This window comes from Urtica dioica, chromosome 3 (assembly GCF_054948205.1).
Source record: "Urtica dioica subsp. dioica isolate 48M chromosome 3, U.dioica_male_clone48M_v1_H2, whole genome shotgun sequence".
Classification (NCBI taxonomy): Eukaryota; Viridiplantae; Streptophyta; class Magnoliopsida; order Rosales; family Urticaceae; genus Urtica; species Urtica dioica.
In genome coordinates, this window is record NC_142758.1 from 41,124,872 (window position 1) to 41,147,338 (window position 22,467).

A 22,467-nucleotide genomic window follows, 5' to 3' on the forward strand; every position below is an offset into this window, starting at 1 on the left:
AATAGGCATTATAGATTACCTAGTTTTAGTATTAAAAAGTACATATCTCAAAGCCCACAAAACGGTAGAGATTAAAGCCTCACGTCATGACAAAACAAGACTTGCTAAGTAGCTAGTTTGAAGAATCTTGGCAAAAGAATAATAATAATCATAATAATAATAATAATTAAAAAAAGAGAGAGAGAGAGAGAGAACATTAGCTTGATCCACTCTAGCCGATCCTACGATAGTCTTTGGTGATATTAGCTACGAGGCAAAAAGACATAAAAATAAATAAATTAAAAACCCACTTTCTGATTGAACAATTTATTGACAGCACCTTCTGAACTTTTATCGTTACTGATACTAATAAAATCCAACTTCCAATTGTTGTATTGGTTGATAGATCGAGACTATCCAATAAGGCTAAAAAAAAAGGTAGCTAGTGGCTCTCGTGAATATTGCCTCTTGATCACAAGCATATTCTTTTGTATGGTCTTGGTGTGTTCTAAATAATAATGGATTATTATTCTTGAAAACCTCCCTAGATTTCCTGAATTTGGCTCGTCTGGCGAGCAATAATTGAAATATTGAATTACAGGAGTGAAATTGACCACACCATTAATGCTTCTTTTTGTTTTTTAGGTTCCCACAGCTGAAAATACATATGTGTTTGGAAAATATCAAGATTATACCACATGTTTAATCGAAATACGAGAGTTATCCATTCGATTTCTAAAAATATCAGATATATCACTTCAGTTTAATATAAATGACATATACCTCCCATAAAAAATGTTATATTACAAATATGACCATTTTTCGTTTATTTGAACTCCCCAAAATACCCTTAATGAAATAATTTTTTATTTTCTATTCTATATACAAAAAAATTAAATTTAAAAATTTCTTTATAAAAAGTTAATGATTTTTTTTATAAAGAGGGATTTTGATTTTTTTTTAATAAAATAGTAAATAAATATCTATTCTATTAAAGGTATTTTGAGGAATTTAAATTATGTTTTTGTAAAAAATAAACGAAAATGATGATATTTGTAATATAACATTTTTTATGAGAGGTATATGTCATTTATATTAAACTGAAGAGATATATCTGATATTTATAGCAATCGAAGTGATAAATCTCGCATTTCGATTAAACACGAGGGATACTCTTGATATTTTCTCATGTTTATTTGATGTGCCTTTTTTAATTTTAATGGGATACTCTAAGGGGACTTGAAAAGATACTCTAAAAGTGTTTATTGCTCCTAATTTAACAAATTATAAATTCCTTCTATTATCCAAACATAGCTTCATCTAACTATACATTTTATTCTTAAGAAAAAAAAAAGCAAATTTAACATTAACTTTTGTTAAGCCGTTTTTTGGATTAACACTTACGGACATGTGACGTGAGCGGACTTGCCCACGTGTCTTCGAATATGTGAGATTAGTTTTGGAATAAACCTCTTATCAAGTTAAGAACATGAGAATCGATTTCTTAAGTTCTTGGACACTCTTATAGAGAGAATATAATTTGGCTTATGAGTCTTGAGTTTCGAGAGAGTGAGATTTTCTTCTCTCACTCTAGAAAGAATGGAAGTAGATTGTTCTTCTTTTTGTATGGAATTGTGTGAGTGAATTGGCTTTGATTTCTCTTTGTTCTTGATTTCGGTCTCAAAGGTGTTTCTAGTGAGAGAAATAGCTGAATAGAGGTTTTGACACAGTCTAGTTAGAGAGAGAAAAAGTCAACCCTTGACAAGTGTTTGTCTCGGGTATTTTTAGTGAGGTGATGAGGGTTGGGGTAGACTTGTCATTTTCTTTGGGTCTTTCTTTTCGCGGAGGCAATGACGAGCACCTACCTGGAAGGATGTCGAGGCACCCCCCAGATATTTCGGGGTCGATACAGCCTGGATACTTCAGGGTCGATCCAGCCTGGATGTTTCGAGGTCGATCCCGCCTGGGTACCTCGGGGTTGATCCTGCATGCGTACCTCGGGGTCGATCCAGCCTGAATATTTCGGGGTCGATCCAGCCTAGGTACCTTGGGGTCGATTCAGCCTAGGCACTTCGACGTCGATCTTTTGACGTTTTCGATTCTTTTTTTGGACCGGACCTGCCATGCTACTTCGTTTGGGTTGGGCCTTCATGTTTTTCAGATGAGAAAATTCCTCACAACAACTTTTATTGATATTCTCTAGTACTCAAATGAGCTAGCAGTTCACCAAAAACAATGTACAACATTTCCAAGATGACGCACATCGAGCGTTAGTGGCTGCTCTTATTCATTAGACACAAAAATTGAAATCTATTTTTTTCGTGTTTTACTAATCATGTAAATTTTTTAATAAGAAAAATTGTACAAAATAGCTATTTGAAATTTATTGATTAGTAAAATATCCAAAGTTTCAACAAAATAGTAAAATTTACGTTTTCAAAAATTTTTTGCAGCCAAGATTAAAATTTTTAACATTATAAGTTATTTATCACTTTCAAAAAAATTAATTTTGAGGTCAAAATCTTTTTTGAAACCAGATTACTGTACATTTTGACTATTTCACTAAATTAAGATAAATTTTGACTATTTTGCAAATTCCTAACTTTAAATTGGCTATTTAACTACGTCACCTTTTTTTAATAAGGGTGATATAGGTAAATAGCCAATTTAAAGTTATGAATTTTTAAAATATCTAAGGTTTGTCTTAATTTAGTGAAATAGCCAATATATGCAGCAATCTGGTTTCAAAAAAAATTTTGACCCCAAGATTAATTTTTTTGAAATTGATAAATTGCTTATAATAATCGTCAAAATTTTTAATCCTAGCTGTCAAAAAATTTTGAAAACGTAAATTTGCTTACTTTGCTGAAAAATTGAAACTTTAGCTACTTTACTAATCAATAAGTTTAAAATGACTATTTTGTACAATTTTTCCTTTTAATAAACTAAGGGTAATTAAAAATATATTGCATGAGAAGTAAATCTTTATCGGTGTTAAAATATTTGTCCCGTCAAGAGTTTCGTATTGATACTTAATTTATTAACAAATAATAGTCTAATTACGTTCTATATTATACTACTTTTGAAAAGAATGATAGTAAATTTACTTTATTTATAACAAATAAATATGGAGAACCATCTAGTGAACCTCTAAGTCAACAAGACGTGATAAAAAAAAAATTTTTAAAAAAAATTGTTAAACACCCAAACTCATTTGACGTAATTTGTACTTGGTTTGTTTTCTCTAAATTGACAGTTTACTTCGTGTAACTAATCTCTAGAAGGCAGGAAATAATAAAATACACAGTTGAATAAATCATCTTATAATATTAACAATTATTAGTCAACAAACGAAAACTCATTTTCGAAGGGAGCTTAACCCTTACGCCTAAGCTGCCTACACTCGATTTAATTAAGCCCTCATGGAAAAAAAATACTTTACGTTATAGACACATTTCGTAAAATTTAAAGGTTGAGAATGACATTACTTCTAAAAAAAAATTTAGAATCGAAAATGCCTCGGAGAATGATATTACTTCTAAAAAAAAAATTAGAATCGAAAATGCCTCGAACTCAATAGTTATGGACAATATCAACCGAGGGAAAAATCAACTAATATCCGGTATCTTTTTTTCAAGTCGTTGTTCTTTTGTTTATGCTAATCCTATTTGGCAGAGAAAGACCATCAGGTATGTTTATAGATTCATTCCAAACTTTCTCATCCCATCCTTCCCACATATTACATAAAACTTTTGGCAAGACTCTCTCTCTCTCTCTCTCTGAACAACTTAATTGATTGATTAGGACAAACTGTAGCAATCCAGCTTGCATGCAAAAAAAAAAAAAAAGTCTATATTGTTTCAATTCACGACTTTTTGAACTCTCTCGCGCTTTCTTATCCAAATATAGAAGCGCAAAGAGGTTGGTCACAAAATATTTAAATAGAATAAGTCAATTTGGTGTGCTAATTCAGGGCCAACCATCACCGGCCGAGACTTTTGAGAGAAGAAGAGAACTAACGTAAACACATTGCATGCTTTTATTTATTTACCTAATTAATTCATTCACTCACTCCAACAGAGTTTGTGGCGTTCGAAACTCTCTCACCGCAACAACGCTAGCGACACAAAACCATATTTGTTTGTGGCCTTATATCTTCGAATCGCTTCTGAGAAAGATAATTATTTCCCTTTTGCTGTTGACAATATTTATCGATTATGCGTGTCATTTACTCTTTTTTTTTTTTTTTTTGACGATGTATGATTGATGCTTATAAATAATGACATGTTAATTTTAGCTCTTGGACAACATGGATTTAAAGGTCGAGAAAGACAGGATGCTATGCAAAGTTGCAAATCACATCATGGTTACTTGGAGCCATAGGAATTTGGTATGAATATCTGCAAATCACATCATACAATTAAGCTTTGCGAGACCCCGGGAAAGTTTTCTTAATTCATACAGCATTAAGCACTAGTTTGGAATCCGGATTTAATTAAGGAGAATCGAAATCCGAGGGAAAATCAAAGTAACAAAGAAAAGTTTAGTGAAATTCGATTTTATTTATTCTTGCATTTGGAAATCAGCAAAAAATTGAACGGACGAAAAAGAAAAAAAAAATAGATTTCGTGTTATTTTGCTCATCTTATTGAGATGGAGATGTGATTAGATAATTTGGAGGAAAAACAATTTATGATGAAAAATAAAATTAAGTACTAATGGAGAAAGGGAAAATAAAGTCTTGAAATTCTATTTTCCACACAATTTTACTACGATAATTATTTTCATATTTTGCCTATACATTCTCCCTCAAATTTTCTCAAACCCAAACCAAGTCTCAGGAATTCTTATTTTTCTGCGTCACATATTTCAGATTCCAAACACAACCTTACAAAGGTTTCAAGACCATCGAAATAAATATCTAAATAAATAAAAATAAAAATATATTCACCGAGTGTAAAGGGATACCGAAATATGTGCCTGGAAGGGAAGTCTCAACCTCCAATCCTTCAATTTACGGGTCAAAGGCCGACCTTTCCCGAGAGGATCGCGATTCTCCCTCACATTTGCTACTTTCCACACACACAAGCGCGTCTCGGTCTCAATGGAGTCCAACTCCAACACCCGAGTTTTCTCGACGTGTTTCGAGTCCTCCATTGTCACGTGACACACTCGCATCGGCAACGCCTTGAACCGATGAAGATCCTCCGGTATCCTCAGAAGCCTCTCGGCCCCGGGCGTGGACACCTTAAATTATGAGCAAGAGAGTCCATTTTAGGTCTTGCTAAAACTAAATATCAAAAATAAAATATATATATATATATATGTAAAAAAAAAAAAAAAAGACGTGGAGTTCGTGTACCAGGACACCCAGATCATCAGGCACTTCTCCTCGTTCTGCGGCCTCGTCTAGTCTTCTCTTTATTTCGTGGCTGTAGGTATTCAGATCTTCCAAAGAGGGACATCCGTATCTTGAACAAAAAAAAAAAAAGTATATATTAACAAGTAACTCTGTTAGAGGCTATTCGATACAAGTAGTTGTAGGGACATGATTTTAAAAAATATAAATATACGTTGAATTCGTATCAAGAACAAACTAGCTTGATGAGTAAACCAGAGAGATCATACCAATCAAATTTTTCGAGAACTCTGTATAATTAATGATTTATATTTTTAATTTCTCGGGAATGTAACACCCAGGACAAGTTTAACAGTTAATAACTTTGACAATGCAGCTATAAAGATCACACCAATCACATTGAAGAGAACTCGGCTTTTAAAGTTTTTCTTTTCTCGGTATATAATCCCCGAAACAAGTTAAATATAGTTCTCGCATTTTGTTAAAGAGAAGGCACTTTATTTAGGAGAATGGGTTAGAGTATAACAATATCAAGACATGCACTGAACAAAAAAAAAAACCCTCGAAATAATCGTATCAGTAACTAATTAGCTCGACGACTCAACCATAGAGATCAAAACAATAACATTGTGGAGAACTCGTTATAACGAATGACATTTTTTCATCCCAAAAGAAGATTAATATAGTTCTCGCATGTTGTTAAAGACAAAGCACTGTATTAGTATTAGTATTAGTATTAGTATAATGGGCTTGAGTATTAAAAATATGAAGATAGGGACTAAAAAAGAAAATGAAAAAGAAAAAAAAGTGACGATCCAACCATTGTAGAGATGACACCAATCACATTGTCACCAACTCGGCGAAATACATGTTTTTCTGTTCTTGGAAGCACAATTTAAAACAAGTTTAGTATAGTTCTTACATTTTGTTAACGAGAACGCACTCTATTAGTAATAGTATACTGGATTTTGAGTATAATAAATATGAAGACATGAACTAAAAATTCAAAAACATAAATTAAAAAAAAAAACCCAGAATTCAAATCTACTCATTAGCTTGACGATCCAATCACAGAGATCAAACTAGCCACATTTTCAAGCACTCAATTAAAAACACTCCACACAAAACAAAATTGATATACTTCTCGCATTTTGTCAAAAAAAAAAAAAAAAAAAAAAAGAGAAGGCATTCCATTAGTTTAGCAATACGAAGACATGGACTGATGGACTAAAAGGTAAAAAAGAAGCCGAAATTTGCATGAGGGACGAGCAACTAAAGCGAACTTACTTGTCCGACAGCTTATCAAGCCTCACGAATATGGCTTCTCGAGTAGAAGCCCTGAGAGAGAAGAGCTTCATGTCATCGCCAAATGGTGACAAGGCATCGAGGGCAATGGAGTGAGCTCGGTCGCCCCAGGCAAGGTTGTTTAGCACGACCCCGCCGCCACTTTCTCCGTCACCCATCTAAGCTTGCACAACAAGCAACCCAAAATCAGTACTTGGAAGCTTAGAATATACAACAACAACAATTTATTTTTAATTTATTTTATTGGTGACCAAGAGAGTATGGGATTCCATAGTACCTTTGGTTTAGTATCCAACTCACTATCTTCCCACCACTCGTCTTCTTCACTTCCATTCTCTCTTTCATCTCTGTGCTTCTCTATCATATCCAAAATATCAACAACAAAAAAATACAAAATCCGAAGACTAGAGTTTCAATACCAGAAATCGTCTAGTGGGTCAAAAGTAAAGTGACCCATCAAAGAAAGAGCACAGAGTGAAACATTGATGTTGCGAAGGGAGTGAATTGGTGTTACCTCGAGAACAGTGAGATTCCTTAGGACCGTTGGAGGAGCTGGGAATACGAGACTTGTGAGGATTAGAAGAATATGAAGACGAATAAGAGTAAATACTAAGAGAAGAAGAAGAAGAAGAAGAAGAAGAAGAATTAAGAAATGTTCGGGTTCGGACAGAAGAAGAAGTGCCAAAGACTCTGAGTCGAAGTAGATTCCTGAAAACCATAATCGAATTGTGCGTTCTACAACTTCCAGGATGAACTTATTTCTAAAACCCTAAACCCTTTTTCCCGACTTCCTGATACGACTTTCTGATGTCAAACAATCGATAGTCGATACACTAGTGAGTAGTGAGCATCTGATTTTTTTTTCTTTCCTAATTTAATTCTTTTATCAAAATGTGTGCTGTGCAATGAAATTAAAATTTTGTTCGTTACGTTAAACACAAAAGACAAAGAGAAAAATTCTAATTCAATATTAAAGAATATTTTTACAAAGCTCTGGATTGAATCCACGCCCACGAGAGGCGTGCTTGTAATTAGATTTAGGATAATTTACAATATTACCCCCCGAACTCGTGCATGATTAACAAACTGCACCCTGTACTCGGATTTTCAACAAAAAATACCCTGAACTCAGGTTTTTGTTGACTTTTGCCCCTTCTGTTACACTTTTTCAGTTACCGTCCAATGGACATGCACGTTTCACTCACGTGAGCTGAGTATGGAGTTGAAATTATCATTATACCCTTACAAACTATTAAAAACTAATAAATAAAATCCTAAATAAATTAATAAATGTCCACATTTGAACATAATCTGAAACAATTACAAAATCCCAAACTCGTGTAACCCTAAACCCCCAAATCGCGCGGCTCGTCGGTCTTCAAACTCAAATCGCGCGTCTCGTCGGTGTTCAAACCCAAATCGCGCGGTCTCTTCAATTTTAAAACCCAAATCGGGCGTTGTCGTCGATCTTCAAACCAATCTTCTCAACCCAAAACGAACCCATAATCTCAGATTGTATACTTGTTCCACATGGATTCGTCGTCGAGTAGCGCATTTACAGCAAGCGTCGACGAAGCAGTGGAGAGTCGTCGGAGTCCTCGTTGCAAATGCGGTCTGTTGAGTGTCGAGCGCACGTCATGGACGTGTGACAACCCAGGTCGAAGGTTTTATGGCTGTTCCAGATACAAGGTAAGGGTTTTGTATTCCTGGTTGTCGTCTGCGTATCACTTGATTAATTGAGGACGGTGATGGGTTTTATTTGCAGAAAAATGTGGAAGCTGGTTGTGGCATGTTACAATGGATTGATCCGAAAATGTGTAAAAGGTCTCTCCAAATTATCCCGGGTTTATTGAAGAAAATAAATAAACTGGAGGAGGAGGGAATGAGTGATGAAGGCGCGAAGAAGAATATTGTATATGAAGCCAGTTGCGAGACTAAGGAAGGGAGCCAGTTGATTCTAGCAGAACTACGCAATATTAACGCCGCTGTGTTTCAAGTCCGTGGTGAGATGAAGGAAGCGAAGGAAGTGAGTGTGAAACTGATTGCAGCAGCCCAGAAAATCAAGAACATTATGTTAATAATTGTTGTTGTATTAATTTATGCGTTTTGTTTCAAATAGCCCCAAACTGAATGTGTTTAATGGTATGTGTAACAGGTTTATGGTATTTTATGTGAGCAATGGTATGTGTAACTGTGTAAGTGTAATGGTATGTACATTATGTTATGGTATTTTGCTGGTAAATTTGCATTCCATTTCAACCAAAAGTTATCATTCAATTTGATCAAACAAGATAGTAAGAAATTACAAACTTTGCATTCCATGTCCAGAAACTGAAGAAACACCAAAATGCACAAAAAAAACTACCCAAAAGTTTGACACACTAAATTACATCATTTCGAGACCTAAACGAGCCAAGTCTACCAAAATGCACAAAAAAAACTACCCAAAAGGACAAAATATGATTGTGAGACCGGTAATCCAACTTCATAACTTGTTCACCATAATATTGTGGTCCAAAAACACGAGAATCTGAACAAATTCTTCGGTTCTAATATATTTCGTCTCGTTGGAACCCTGTTGAGCCTCGGGCTACGCTGTAATTGTATACATTTCAATTGATTAGATACATTGCTATTTAAGGTATGTATAAGGTAATGTATTTCAGTTCTGATAGACTTACCCTAGGCTGTGGTTGTTGAGTGCCTTGACTGCCTCCTGTTTGACTACTTTCACCTTCAGCAGTACCTCGGTGAGCATGTCTAGCAGCTTGATGTTGATCTCTAGCATGTCGTTGTTGTTGCCTCTGCAAGTTTATTAGAAATTAGAAAATGTTTACAGTTTTTTTGTAGCTAAGAAAATAGATGACCTGTTCTTCTTGTGTCCTCCTAAAGCATGTCGTTAGGTTGTGACCCGATTTTCCACATCCAGAACAAGTAACCGTGACGTATCTTCGAGTCATTCTGGTTCCACCCGGTGGAATAACCTCATCATGTTCTACTCTCCTCAATTTCTTGGGTCTTCCCGGCTTTGCTCTATTTGGCGGCATTCCCATAGGTGTTAGACCTGTCTTAGGCCACTGCTCGATGGGATTCATCGGAAAGATTTGGTGTTTGTATGCCTTCATGTACGTCTCTTTTTTGTAGCAATCGTCGATATACATTTCTACTTGCTGCGATCTTTCCCATATACATGCAATGGCATGTGCACACGGAATCCCTATGGATGATCGGACATGTTGAAACCATATAAGTAATAAGGTAACTACTTAAAATATTGGATACATTTCATGACGTACCTGATAAATCCCATCGACAACATGAACAGGTTCTTGTGCCTAAGTCAACTGCGTACATGCTCCCATACATGTTCTGAACTTGATACTTAAAACCCCCGGACCAGATTGCTATGTTCGCACCACTGCTGATTTTATTCTGTTCAACGATTTTGTAAATCCGAGGACCAATGTCGCCCGTCCATTTCTCCGCAGCTAGACGTTGTTTGCTGAATCTCTGCAAAAGGTACATCCTAATTCTCTCTAACATAGAGAGAATAGGTCTTCCTCTAGCTAGCAACACGGCCCGAGTTCCATTAAAACTCTCGCAAAGGTTGTTAAGCAGGATGTCGCACTTTGGTGTTGTTCTGAAACTGCTTCTGGCCCAATTACGGGGGTTTTTATCCAGTAACCAATCATACGCGTCTTGATCCTCTGCTTTGATCAATTCCATTTCTTGAAAGAACTTTGAGACGGAATATTGCTTTGCCGCTGCCATTACCTTGTTCTTAAGAAATAGACCTTTGAAAACCTGACATTGAATCAAGAATTCAGTATTTAAGTGAGTGAATCCATCAAGACATCAATTAATAATATCAGAAAAGTAGTACATTACCTTCGTGAAATTGCTTTGCAGATGCCGTGCACAATGTCTATGCTCTGCCTGTACAGAACCCTATTCCCACATCCCACTCAGTGCTTCCTTCAACCCCTTCTGTTTATCAGTAATAAATGTCCAATGATGTCCATTGTGTATGCCCACATCGTCTCGCAGAAAGTTCAAAAACCATGCCCACGACGATTTGCACTCGGACTCAACCACTGCAAACGCTATAGGAAACATGCTGTTATTGGCATCGATGCCAATGGCTGTCAACAACTGACCTGTGTGATGTCCTTTTATGTGACATCCATCCAAACCGATAACAGGTCTACATCCTTCAACGAAACCAGCTTTACAACCGGCGTAACAAATATAGAGCCTCTGGAATATGGGATTACCATCAGCATCGGACTCGGTTAGAAACTCAACCGTGGAACCGGGGTTGGATCTCCTGATCTCAGCCCCGTAGTCCCACAACTTAGCGTACTGCTCTGTGTACGAGCCTTCTATCACCGCATCCGCGAATTTCTTTGTCCGGTACGCCTTTTGTCTTGAGCAATTCAAGACTAAGTCTTGTTGTACCTTGTTCATGAAGCCAACAGCAGACCAAGACTCGTTTTCTGTGAAGGTTGGCATATACTTTTTAGACAACCATCGTGACGTAGCAAACCGGTTTTCATTTGTTCTCGGGCATGTGTGTTCAGGCACGTACTTCTTTATCACGAATGTGGTTGTCTTACCGAGAAAAGAGGCATAGCATAACCATTTGCACGTCTTATCTTTACAAACAGCTCTAACTCTGTTTGAATCGTTGACCTTAAACTTGATTTGCTTCCCGGATCGGATAGACTGCTCTCGAATAGCATCTTTGAATACTTTTCCACTATGAAAAGTTAATCCTAATTTGAGTACTGGTTGTGTCATATCCGTGTCTTCTCTAAACTCCTGGAATTTGGGAAGCACCTTCTTCCAAACTGAACGACGTTTATCGGTCTTCGCTTCGTCTTCGCTAGACGCGTCCGAGTTCTTCAAGTCTATATCATCTTCGTCGTTGTAGTCACTATCTGTATCAGATACTGGTTCTTCATCACTGAGATGCATTTTTCCTTTGCCTCTTAGGCCTCCATCTATAGCTGCTCCGTCAACGATTACGTCGTCCTCACTCATCTCAAATCCGCTATCTTCCTCGATCTCTGCTTCTTTGTGCTCTTCCACTGCTGGTTCTTCGTCTGCTTCCACTTCTACTTGAGTATCTTGTGTTGGAACCTGTGAAGCTTGAGGTGGACTCTTTGACGCTTGAGGTGGACTCTTTGACGCTTGAGGTTGACTCTGGGAAGCTTGAGGTGGACTCTCTGACGCTTGAGGTTGACTCTGGGAAGCTTGAGGTTGACTCTGGGTCACTTGAGGTGGACTCTGGGACGCTTGAGGTTGACTCTCTGGAACTTGACTATCTGGAATTGGACTCTCAGGAACTTGACTCTCTAGAACTTGACTCTCTGGAATTGGACTCGTTGATCCTTGATTCCCTTCAACTACTGACTGAGTCTCTTCAACTGGACGTGAAGTGTCATCATGTTGACTCTGATCTAATAGCAGCACCGGCTTACTTCCTCCTTCTTGAATGGGGTGGTCACAGTACAACAACACCTCAAACGTGTTCTCAATTAGCTCGCCTACGATTGACATCAAGGCCTGGTCTGAATCAAGCAATACAAGCTCATCGGAATACGCGGGTATGACGTAATACATTGCTCCACAGTAGTATCCCAAGTCTTTAATGAGTATCCCGTCGATCTCCACTATCGACAACCGATCCATGTCCATGTAGTCTACAAAATCTACTTTGCTTTCGACGTAAGACAACCGATCATTCACCAATTTCATTTTACCACCATGGTGAATTTGAAATGTGAACTTACCAGACCCATCCACTGTAATCAAACAAAAAAGTAAATAAAACACGTTACATACAGTCATCTTAATCAATAAACAAGTAAATAAAAGGACACATATCAGATAAAGTAATCATTAAACAACATCTTAATCAATATATATAACATAAAGTTTAATTAATCATTAAACTAGTGAATAACAGGATCCTAAATAACATATCAGATAAAGTTTAAGGATATCCAAAGTTTAATTAATCAATAAACTAGTAAATCAAACACATTTGATAGAGGTTAAATAATCAATAAACAAAGGATTCTCACAATGAATCCAGCGTGAACAACCAACAAGACAAAGCCAAAAACTGAAGTTAGTGGTCCCTACTATTTCGAAATTGAAGCTTCAAACCTACAAACCCACTAACATCAGACAAACACATCAAATGTGGTCCCAAGTGTTTCGAATTTAAGGCTTCGCAACAACAATCTCAGGTCCACCGTACACAGTGGTCCCTACTGCATTACTTATTTAATAACACTTTCTCACCGTATTTTGGTAACTTATGGGTTGTTGCGCTACTTTTGGAATCCATTTTCTTCGTCGGAGACTGAGCTCTCTTTTTCGGGGACTTTCTTTTCATCTTATTCTTGGCCGGAGACATCTTTTTCTTGGCCGGAGACATCTTTTTCTTGGCCGGGGACTTCGTTCCACCACCAGTGCTTCGCATCGAACAACCTGGAGGAATCCACGCCGAAATTATCCTTTTTCGAAGAAACCCTAAAAATTTGCGATTTGGGGTTTTATTTTTCAGACTTTTTTGGGCGGTTTTAATTTTAGATATAATTTCGAATATAATTATAATATAATTAATATTTTCGAGTTATTTAATAAATGAAATACAAACCAAATATACCTTTATACCCTCCATACTCAGCTCACGTGAGTTAAACGTGCAACTCCATTGGACGGTAACTGAAAAGGTTTAACAGAAGGGGCAAAAGTCAACAAAAACCTGAGTTCAGAGTATTTTTTGTTGAAAATCCGAGTACAGGGTGCAGTTTGTTAATCATGCACGAGTTCAGGGGGTAATATTGTAAATTATCCTTAGATTTAACAATTGAACTCCGTATCTAGGAGTAGGACTAGGTGGGTATTATCAACATTTTAGATTTAAAGATTGAACCTTCTTTCATAGTGTTTTTTTTTTTTTTTTTGTTGCTTAAATCCAGAAGTTCAACTTTCTAATGATATCTTAACCGAACATTAAATAATTTTGATGGACTAGTTTGTCATCAAACAAAAACTTTGGCCGAATCTGAGATGGCGGTTAGATTTGGTGTATAAGGATTAAAAAAAATTATATCGAATCGGAAGGCCCCCAAAAATAAACATTCATAAATAAGGTCAATATACACAAGAAAGAGGGTAAATGAGTAGAAATCAGTAGAGAACACAATTATCTACAATCGGAGAATGGTTCTTAGTGTGTCACAAAGGTTTTGAATAGTTTGTTGCTCTTGAGCCGCTTGCAATTCCAACAATGGCATGTCTTCATAGCACCTGCAAAAAAAAAAAAGCAAACCATGAGGCAGCCACAACAACAGCATCAAAGTGAAAGTGAGACACTGAAATTCTTCTTTTGGTGTACGTTTTGTGGTACGCTAAAGCCTGAGCCAGATTCAACAGAGTAGAACTCGACGTGAGTCGTTGATAGATACTCGGTGGAAGAGGCATCTGAAACGCACCAAATGAACAGATCAGAATTTTAGTTAAAAAAAAAAAAAAAAAAAAAAAAAACAAACAAACAAACAAACGATATACATATGTATACATATACATAATATGTATAGAGAGAGAACCTCATTTTGGCCTCTTCTGCCCTTTTTGGACTGAGAGTCACCGCTGAAAAGCTCCTGCAGAGCTTCGACGGCGATGGCTCCACCATTATCTCGCTGCATTCCGCCGAGAACGTTGTCCGACAAGAGTGCGATCGGAGATATATCCGTGGCCCTCAAAAAAGGTATAGGCACTGTATTACCCGCCGCGTAAATGGAGAAAAGCTGAGACGTAAATAAACTCGAATTGATCAGAACCTCGAAAGTTGGTAAGTGAGGCGTGTTCGATTTAAAAAACATTAAGCAAACACGGTGAAGTTTTATGATTCAACTAGGAGCTTTTATGTTAGCCTAGATTCTAATATATTGGGCTTAAGAATGGTTAAAGGCTCAATCCATAGTCGTGATATATGCTGATATCTTATAAGACTCCCAGTACGAGAATATTTTTCAACTAGACTTCTAATAAGGGTATATAAGTAATTTCATTCTGCCGTGTGAATATGTCGTTTGGGTGCATCATGAGGTTTCATAAGATATGTTTTCTAGTTGATTAGTTTAGTTTTCTAGTAGAAAATTTAGAGTGATAGGTTCACCTCTCAAATGGTGACTTAAATTCATCAATATCATCATTATTGTTTGCGTCTCGGATCTTTTAAAAACATCGGATACAAAAAAAAAATACCTTATCTTGCAAAGCAAAAGCTTTTCGGCTAACTGTTTCATTCTTCAATATGGTACTACCACCTTCAGCCCGGAATCGAGGACCACTTCTCGTCTTGAAGTCCTGGCCAGAATAGCCTGGAAATGAAGGAGAAGAAGCTTGCAGTGTCTGGGTAGAACTTAAATCTCCGATCGCACTGTTTCTTTCGGCAACACGTCCTGTATGTTCCACACTGGCAAAAACTAAATAAATTCATCTGTGCTCTAAACAAACCAGAATGAAAAAATGTCACATCATGCTTACTATTTTATTTATTTATTTATTACCTCTGTTCATTCGATTCTCCCTTCCCGGTAGCAACTGGAGTCTCAGAATTTCCTCTAGCAGACGAGGGTTCTTTAACTTTATCAACTCGTGAAGTAGTGGCTGTCACAGATAATTCATCACCATCATGAATTATTACTGTGCCAAAACCTGTATTTTCATCTAGATTAGCAAATCATTTACTAAAACCTTGGGATTTTCAGAAAAAATAAATAAATAAATAAATAAAAATTAAAATGGGCATTCAATCAGCCATTATTTTACTTTTAACGTTATCCTATAATACATGGCCAAATCAATGCTTTAAACAGCATATGAGAATCTTAACCAGATCAACCAAGATTTCGATACATTAGATACCTTCTACAGAGGGCTCTGCACCATCCAATACTTGCTGCTTACTTGAGCTGTTCGATGCAGCTCCATCTATATTCTGTCTTGCCGGAACAGTATCTCCGTATTCCTCATTCACTTTGGAGTCTTCAACTGCCTGTTTTGGATAAGGAGTTTGAGAGAACTATGAATGATAAAGAAATACAGAGAGATGGTAAACGCAGTGAATTCATACACTATCTTCTGGTATATCTGGAACAAGATTCTGCTCTTCTATGGCTAATGAAGCCCTAACTTGTCTGGCCTTTTCAATCTTTGCCGACATTGCAGATGGCCCATATTTGCATTTCTCGATGAATTTATGCTATAATAACAGGGAAAAAGTAGCTTCAAGTCAGAACAACAGTACAAATGACAATCGTTTGTGCAAAAAAAAAAATGAAATCGGAGATTACATTTATGTAAGGAAATTAAATAAGTGACGACGATAACGGATAAGCCATTAAGACATCTTAACTTCTAGTTTGTTTTGGGATAAAAGTTCATATGTAGAATACCATGGCCAATTAGTTAAGACTTAAGACGTTGTAGGTATAAAGAAAGATTACACGGCTCACGCACGAGAGAGAGAGAGAGAGAGAGAGAGAGAGAGAGAGAGAGATTGAAATGAACCATCTTCGGGAGGATTAAGATAACAGCAACAAGTTCAACGTTATATAAGAACCTTAATATGCAAGACCATACCTTTAACATCTCAGAAGCCGTGGGACGTGAACGCGGTTCTTTTGTTAAGCATTTTGCCACAAAATCATGAAACACAAGAGACCTGAAAAGTAGACCGCCAACAATCAAACTTCGTGATGTTATGTGCCTACAAGTTTTCCCTACAGAACATTGAATTGCACTACATGTCGAGTGTCTAAAACAGTTTGAGCAACGTCCCTTCAGTAACAATAAATAAAACCGAAGCATTTATTGTGAATCCTCTTAAAAAGTTTATTATCATGCATTGCATGTTGTGAAAGACAATCAAACCAATTCACTACTGGTAATAATTTTTTGAAACAGTACTACTGGTGATAATGGTATTGACACATCCTCTAATGTGTTTGGTGTAAGTCTGGATAAATCCAGATCAGCCATATCCATCGTAAAAGTAACCCCAAAAAATGTTAATGAAACTCGTGCAGAGGATAATAATGCAGCTTTGAAGTACTAGCCACATCATCATTAGAGATACACCGACTTTTCTCCAAACAAGCAGCTAGTTTTTTTTTTCAGACAAACCAACAGCTAATTCTTTGAAACTTATATAGTTTCAATCAAAACTTCTTAACCCACTATTTGTTCGTTTTCGTGCATTATATATTTCTACGAGGGCCCTTGTTGACTTAAGCAGAACAGGAACAGATAGCAAGAAAACATTGAGGTTTTAATAGGAGAGGAAAGCAAACCATTTCTCTTTGTCCTCAAGCATCGGAGCTGGCTCAATGGATATCATGAATAAAACCTATAATTTGAAATGCATATGATACCCATGATATTGTCAATCATAAAGAAAAAGAATTACAAAAAACAAACAAAAACAAACAAAAAAACACAAAATCTGAGAATGAGCTGTATGCATATTAACATGTCATTTTTAGAAGGTTTAGCAAAAATGCATACTTCAAAGAATGCTAAGATTTAACTGAATTATTATTATTATTATTATTATTATTATTATTATTTGTGCGTGGAAAGAGCTTGTGTGATACAACCCATTGGGTAGAACTCATCCCCAAAAGCTAGCTATTAAGGAGAGGGTGCCCAAGAGGTTATAAACCCACATGCTAAGCCCACACTTTAGCAATGTGGGACTCTCACATGTCAATCCCATACTTAACAATGTGAGAGTCAACTAGGATCGTAACATTGTGTGTGTCCGGCTAGGATACATACATGAGATTCATAAAACCAATTCTCCGTATTCTATCAACCCTTTTCTATAAGCATCCATTCATCATATATATAAACTATCTATAGCAACACTACAAGTGCTATGGCAATTATAGAACAGCTATATCACGTTTTGAATTCAGGCGCTATTACAGCATCTAACTCAACACTGGTTTTTAAACAAAGTACTTTTTTTTTTAAAACGGTAACCATTTTGTATTAATGTAGGCAAAAGCCAAAGTTACACAAAAAGATGAAACGAAGAAGGCCTAGCCCCTGGATCCAACACGAGTCTAGCACGTGAACCCCATAGAGCTAGCCTAAAACGAAACAGCGACCAAAAATAGCGACACAGACCTATTTACACCTGGAACCCAAAAAATATCCCAACATTTGGACAATAACTTATCTCCTGTAAAGGAAACAGGGGGAAAAAGAAAATCAAAATAAAAAAATGGGTGTTTCCTAAGCCCGAACCCCTAAAATTTTAAACATAGTACTAGATACCCATCAAAATCAATATACATTTATCCCGTTCTGAACATGGAAGCAAATATTCCCAACTCAATATGACATCCATGCAATGAGAGGTTACTCCAAAACTACACTTTACACTTTAGCATATATAATATGAAATGATAATAAAACAAAATCACTAACCCTCATTGGATGAACACCAGATCTTGGAGGAAGCCCCTGAAATTGAGAGGACGTGTGCTATCACTATTATGTAAGCCATCAACAGTATGATATCAGAAATTTCTTTACAAAGCACCAACCGGTGATAATCCAACATAATTACTTTTCTTTCTAATCCCACCTAACTAGATTCCCTCCCCTAATGAAACAAAAGTAAAAAAAAATTATAAACCTTAATGGCATTAAGAACAGTTTTCAATAAAATTAAAATTCATGTACCCAATTACCCAGACATAAAGGAGCATTCAAAAGATATTACCTCTGCCATTTCAATTGCGGATACACCAAGAGCCCATACATCAACCTGAAAGCAAAGAATAAGTAAACTTGTGATATATTATACTTTTTAAAATATTTGTTTAAAATTTCTATGTTTTGTATTTTTATTATTTATGTATATTTTAATTTCGTATCGATGTTTTCATGAAAACTCGTATTTCATTGATTTTCTCTACTTGATTCAACGGTTATCTTTTACATACCAGAATGTAAAGGAAAAATAGAAGAAGCACATAACAATGGCAACAGAAGAATTCGTAACTAAATAAATCTTATACCTTTCCATCATAACGATTTTCTTGAATAACTTCAGGAGCCATCCAATGTGGAGTGCCAATGAACTGCATTTATTGAAGGGACTTCAGTGTCAAGCGAGTTGCACCATCATCAATGACTGTTTTCAGTGACAATTGAGACTAAACAAAAGCAAAATGTAAATAATTGTATACAGTGTTCCGCTTTGACATTGTTCTTGTAAGCTGTGCTGCAACCCCAAAATCACCTGGTCATTTTGTAAACAAAGTTAATAATCCTATTATTATCAACCCATATTTTTCTAATTCAAAGTCATAATATAAGAAATCGACCATGATTAATTTCCCTTGGTCAAAAAGAATTTCGAATTATTGGAAAGCTTAAAGCAAATAAGTTTTAATTGATCACCCGAAAAAAGAAATTATTGAGGAATTCTAGAATGCTTGTCAGGAGTTACAACAACTATTGTGTTTCTAGTGAACAAAAAATGACCGTAAAAATTCATAGACTAACATCACCTAGCAAGAGAAATACAGTGTAGTAATCCATGAATTACGACACTCAACACTGAAGATGATAGAAATGGGCAGATCGCAACTCACCCAACTTGACATCCCCTTGTTCGGTTAGCAATATATTACCACCTTTGATATCTCTGTGCACTTTAAAAATTGAGTGTAAGTAAGCAAGACCCTACAAAGAACGTAAACGACAAAAGCTATAAAGCAGATACCAGAATAACGACAATCAATGCATAAAAACAGTGCGCCGGAATCGAAAATGGAAATTAAAATAACACATTTTTTTAGTTAATAATCCTAAACTTTCTGAGAAAAATTTCATATGATCTTATCGACATTGGTTTAGTAGGGACGAGTCACAAGTCTAAAAGATTGAGCAATGGAACCCTTTTATCCGATTCCTTTTTACCAGCCATGAGAGATTATCCTATCTTAGGATGAAGCCCTTTTGTCAACGGATGCTCCTAATACACTTATACTCTGTAGGATGAGAACCAATCATATATTTCTTTATACAAGAGGACGGTGAGAAACAATTAGAGATTAATTTGAGGATCTTGTCTCCTTCGAAATCCGGATAACTGATCCACGAAATGCATCCACACAATAAATGATGTATTGTGCAATACTTTTGGAGTAAACAAAAGTTTCAAGTTTTTGGGGAGGCTTGTATGCTCACAGAGAAATCACCCTAATTCTCATTTAGGATCTTTGTTTTTTCCCAAAGCAATCACCCACATTCTTATTCGATATTTGCTTTGTTCCTTTCTTGAATTATCTCGAATTGGTACTTTTACATTGTAAGTTCAAGGTATCGCACAGAATCTACATGAAGTGTAAGAGCAAGGGACAATCTTATAAACGCTTTATTTGATGAAAAATCATGCTAGTTCAGTATCCAATTATGTCTTATACCGAGAGTTTAATGCCTTGATATGTTACCTTCAATGCCTCCCTACAAATAAATGCTATTTGATACTCCTCCAAAGGCTCTTCCGCAGCGTTCATCAAGTCAGAAACACTTCCACCACCACAATACTCCATTACTATCTGACAACACATCAAAGAATTACTGACCCAGACATCTGAGATAAACAAAGAATACAAATTTAAATTCCCAGGACCGCTACTATTATCTGACAGTACAAGAGAATAAAGGTCTTTCTACATTCTTACCCAGAGATACTCTTCTCCTTGATAGCTCCCAAGGTACCGAACCACATTTGGGTGGCTACATTGCTGCAGCATCTCAATCTCGCCACGAATTTCTTCGTATCCCTCTTCCTAAAAAAAATACATGGTTATATCCTACACTTATTCAACCGACTTTATAACAACACAGATACATACCCCTTCGGTCAATGATATAACTTTAATGGCAACCAGTTCCGAGGTTTTTAAATCTCTGGCCTTATACACTGCACCATAAGACCCTTTCCCTGTATATGAACACCCACTGACTCAGCAAAATCACACAAAGCATGACCAAAACAAGCTGACTGTTCTAGCGCAATACTAAACAAGCGAAATGAGCAAATTACAGTGCAAAATGAATAGAACACAGTAGTTTATGGCACTAGTCTGACAAAACTAAGATTCCGAAGAAATTTCAACATAAAAATTTGCGAAATGCTCTTCCTCAAAAAAAAAAAAATAAATAAATAAATTTGCGAAATGCACGATCGTAAAAACAGGTGATAGTATTACAAAGTTGATAATATCGTTACTTACCAATAACCCATACAAAACCCAAAAAAGTCTGATGATTGCATTACACTTACTCACTAAGCTAATCAACGAAGCAAAATACAATTACAAAGATGCAATAAACACAGGACAAAATGACCCATAATTTAAGTCCCACTAAACCAAGACATGCGGGCCATTGTATCAGTAACCAAGTTATATCATACAAAAACCAGTATAATTGCCAAGCTAATTGAACATTAACCAGTATAAAATGCACGATCATTAAAGAGAGGTGAGAGTATTACTAAGTTGATAATAGTGTTACTCACCCCCGAGAAACACAAAACCAAAAAATTCTAAGAATCGCACTACACTTGCTCACTAAAGCTACTCCAAGAATGCAAAATATAAAGAAGGGGCTAAACCCAGGACACATTGAATCATAACTCCATTGAGCCAAAAACATAGACCGAACTGGCAATTGCCAAGGTTTCTCATCTATAGTTTCTCTTAAAAGAAAAAAACAGAAAAGTGAAAAATTGTTGAACACTCGTAATACAGAAAATTAAAAATGAAAACTAAAAAATAAGGCTCACCAAGCTCATTGAGCAACTCGTACTTAGTAGTGGGATCTTCCTTGGTAACACTGTCAGGAATCGAGCTCGCCGACATCTTCCCGAACTGCCTCGCTTCCTCCGGCCCCCATGAAACGCTCCTTCTCCTTCCCTTCCCGAACCCTAACTCTCCCCCGGCCGCCTGCATACTCGCCACCGCCATGCTCATCGCCGATCCCTCTCCTCCGCCTCTCCTCTTCTCGTCTCTCACCACAAACGTAGAGAATCCTCCGCCGCCATCGTCTTCGTCCTCGTCTTCCTCCGCCGATCGGCGAGGAGACAGCCGGCGAGTGCGGTTGTTGCGGACGATCATGGTCCCGAAATCGTTCCCTTCATCTTCCTCCTCCTCCTCGTCGTAGTCGATCGAAGCTCCGCCGCCGAAGTCCTTCGGAAGGAATTTGAGGAGCGGAGGGAGCGAAGCGTCGTCGTCGTCGTCGTCGCCGTCTGGTTTGTAGACCATGGTTGCGTAGAGATCGTGATCTCTTGAACCGCCGGCGTGATCGTCGTCGTGGATGACGACGGTGGAGTAGATGTCGGCTGTCTGTGGTGGGAGCTTGCGGACCCGGCGAGCGGCGGAGTCTTGATCCATTTTCGGTGAAGAAGATGAAACGAACCAGAATCGGAATCAGAACGCCATAGCTGGTAATGGAATTGTATCGAACCAGATTGTTTGCTTTGCTTTGGAGCTTGGTTCGGTGATGATGGAGAGACTTGTTGGGCTTGGGCCGGTTTATATATTGTATTGCAATAATAGTGTTCATAAAATATTTATTACCAAAAGAGCATTTTTTAAGTTATAAGCAGTATTTTTTATATTTACAAAATTTTAATATAAATTTTTTTTATTCTGTTTATAATTTTATTTATACCAAAAAACAATTAGTTACCTTTAAAAAAAACGCTATGA

General features: G+C 36.7%; 4 protein-coding genes across 4 annotated transcripts; all 4 read right to left on the reverse strand.

Annotated features, from left to right (window-relative positions):
• Positions 1-4,704: 4,704 nt before the first annotated feature.
• On the reverse strand, positions 4,705-7,673 carry LOC149402811 (uncharacterized). Its single transcript, XM_089609544.1, has 5 exons — positions 7,158-7,673; positions 6,921-7,000; positions 6,626-6,801; positions 5,342-5,450; positions 4,705-5,226 (listed from the first exon to the last, which is right to left on the reverse strand). The coding sequence occupies exons 1-5, from the start codon at positions 7,360-7,362 to the stop codon at positions 4,927-4,929; spliced, it is 870 nt and encodes a 289-aa protein (XP_089465670.1). The 5' UTR covers positions 7,363-7,673; the 3' UTR covers positions 4,705-4,926.
• A 1,466-nt stretch (positions 7,674-9,139) lies between these two features.
• Positions 9,140-10,418, reverse strand: LOC149402812 (uncharacterized). The gene is made up of 4 exons (XM_089608537.1): positions 9,940-10,418; positions 9,511-9,860; positions 9,325-9,447; positions 9,140-9,238 (listed from the first exon to the last, which is right to left on the reverse strand). Exons 1-4 carry the CDS (start codon positions 10,412-10,414, stop codon positions 9,140-9,142), a joined length of 1,047 nt encoding a protein of 348 aa, XP_089464663.1. The 5' UTR covers positions 10,415-10,418.
• Positions 10,419-10,591: 173 nt separating this feature from the next.
• LOC149402813 (uncharacterized) lies at positions 10,592-13,399 on the reverse strand. The gene is made up of 3 exons (XM_089608538.1): positions 13,323-13,399; positions 12,956-13,186; positions 10,592-12,450 (listed from the first exon to the last, which is right to left on the reverse strand). The coding sequence occupies exons 2-3, from the start codon at positions 13,134-13,136 to the stop codon at positions 10,592-10,594; spliced, it is 2,040 nt and encodes a 679-aa protein (XP_089464664.1). The 5' UTR covers positions 13,137-13,186; positions 13,323-13,399.
• A 357-nt stretch (positions 13,400-13,756) lies between these two features.
• On the reverse strand, positions 13,757-22,247 carry SIK1 (Protein kinase superfamily protein). The gene is made up of 18 exons (XM_089609108.1): positions 21,543-22,247; positions 20,608-20,696; positions 20,434-20,541; positions 20,200-20,307; positions 19,339-19,429; positions 18,931-18,983; positions 18,760-18,822; positions 18,462-18,506; positions 18,164-18,199; positions 17,020-17,075; positions 16,310-16,391; positions 15,801-15,929; positions 15,593-15,722; positions 15,235-15,382; positions 14,930-15,140; positions 14,269-14,469; positions 14,058-14,143; positions 13,757-13,969 (listed from the first exon to the last, which is right to left on the reverse strand). The coding sequence occupies exons 1-18, from the start codon at positions 22,147-22,149 to the stop codon at positions 13,870-13,872; spliced, it is 2,343 nt and encodes a 780-aa protein (XP_089465234.1). The 5' UTR covers positions 22,150-22,247; the 3' UTR covers positions 13,757-13,869.
• Positions 22,248-22,467: the final 220 nt, after the last annotated feature.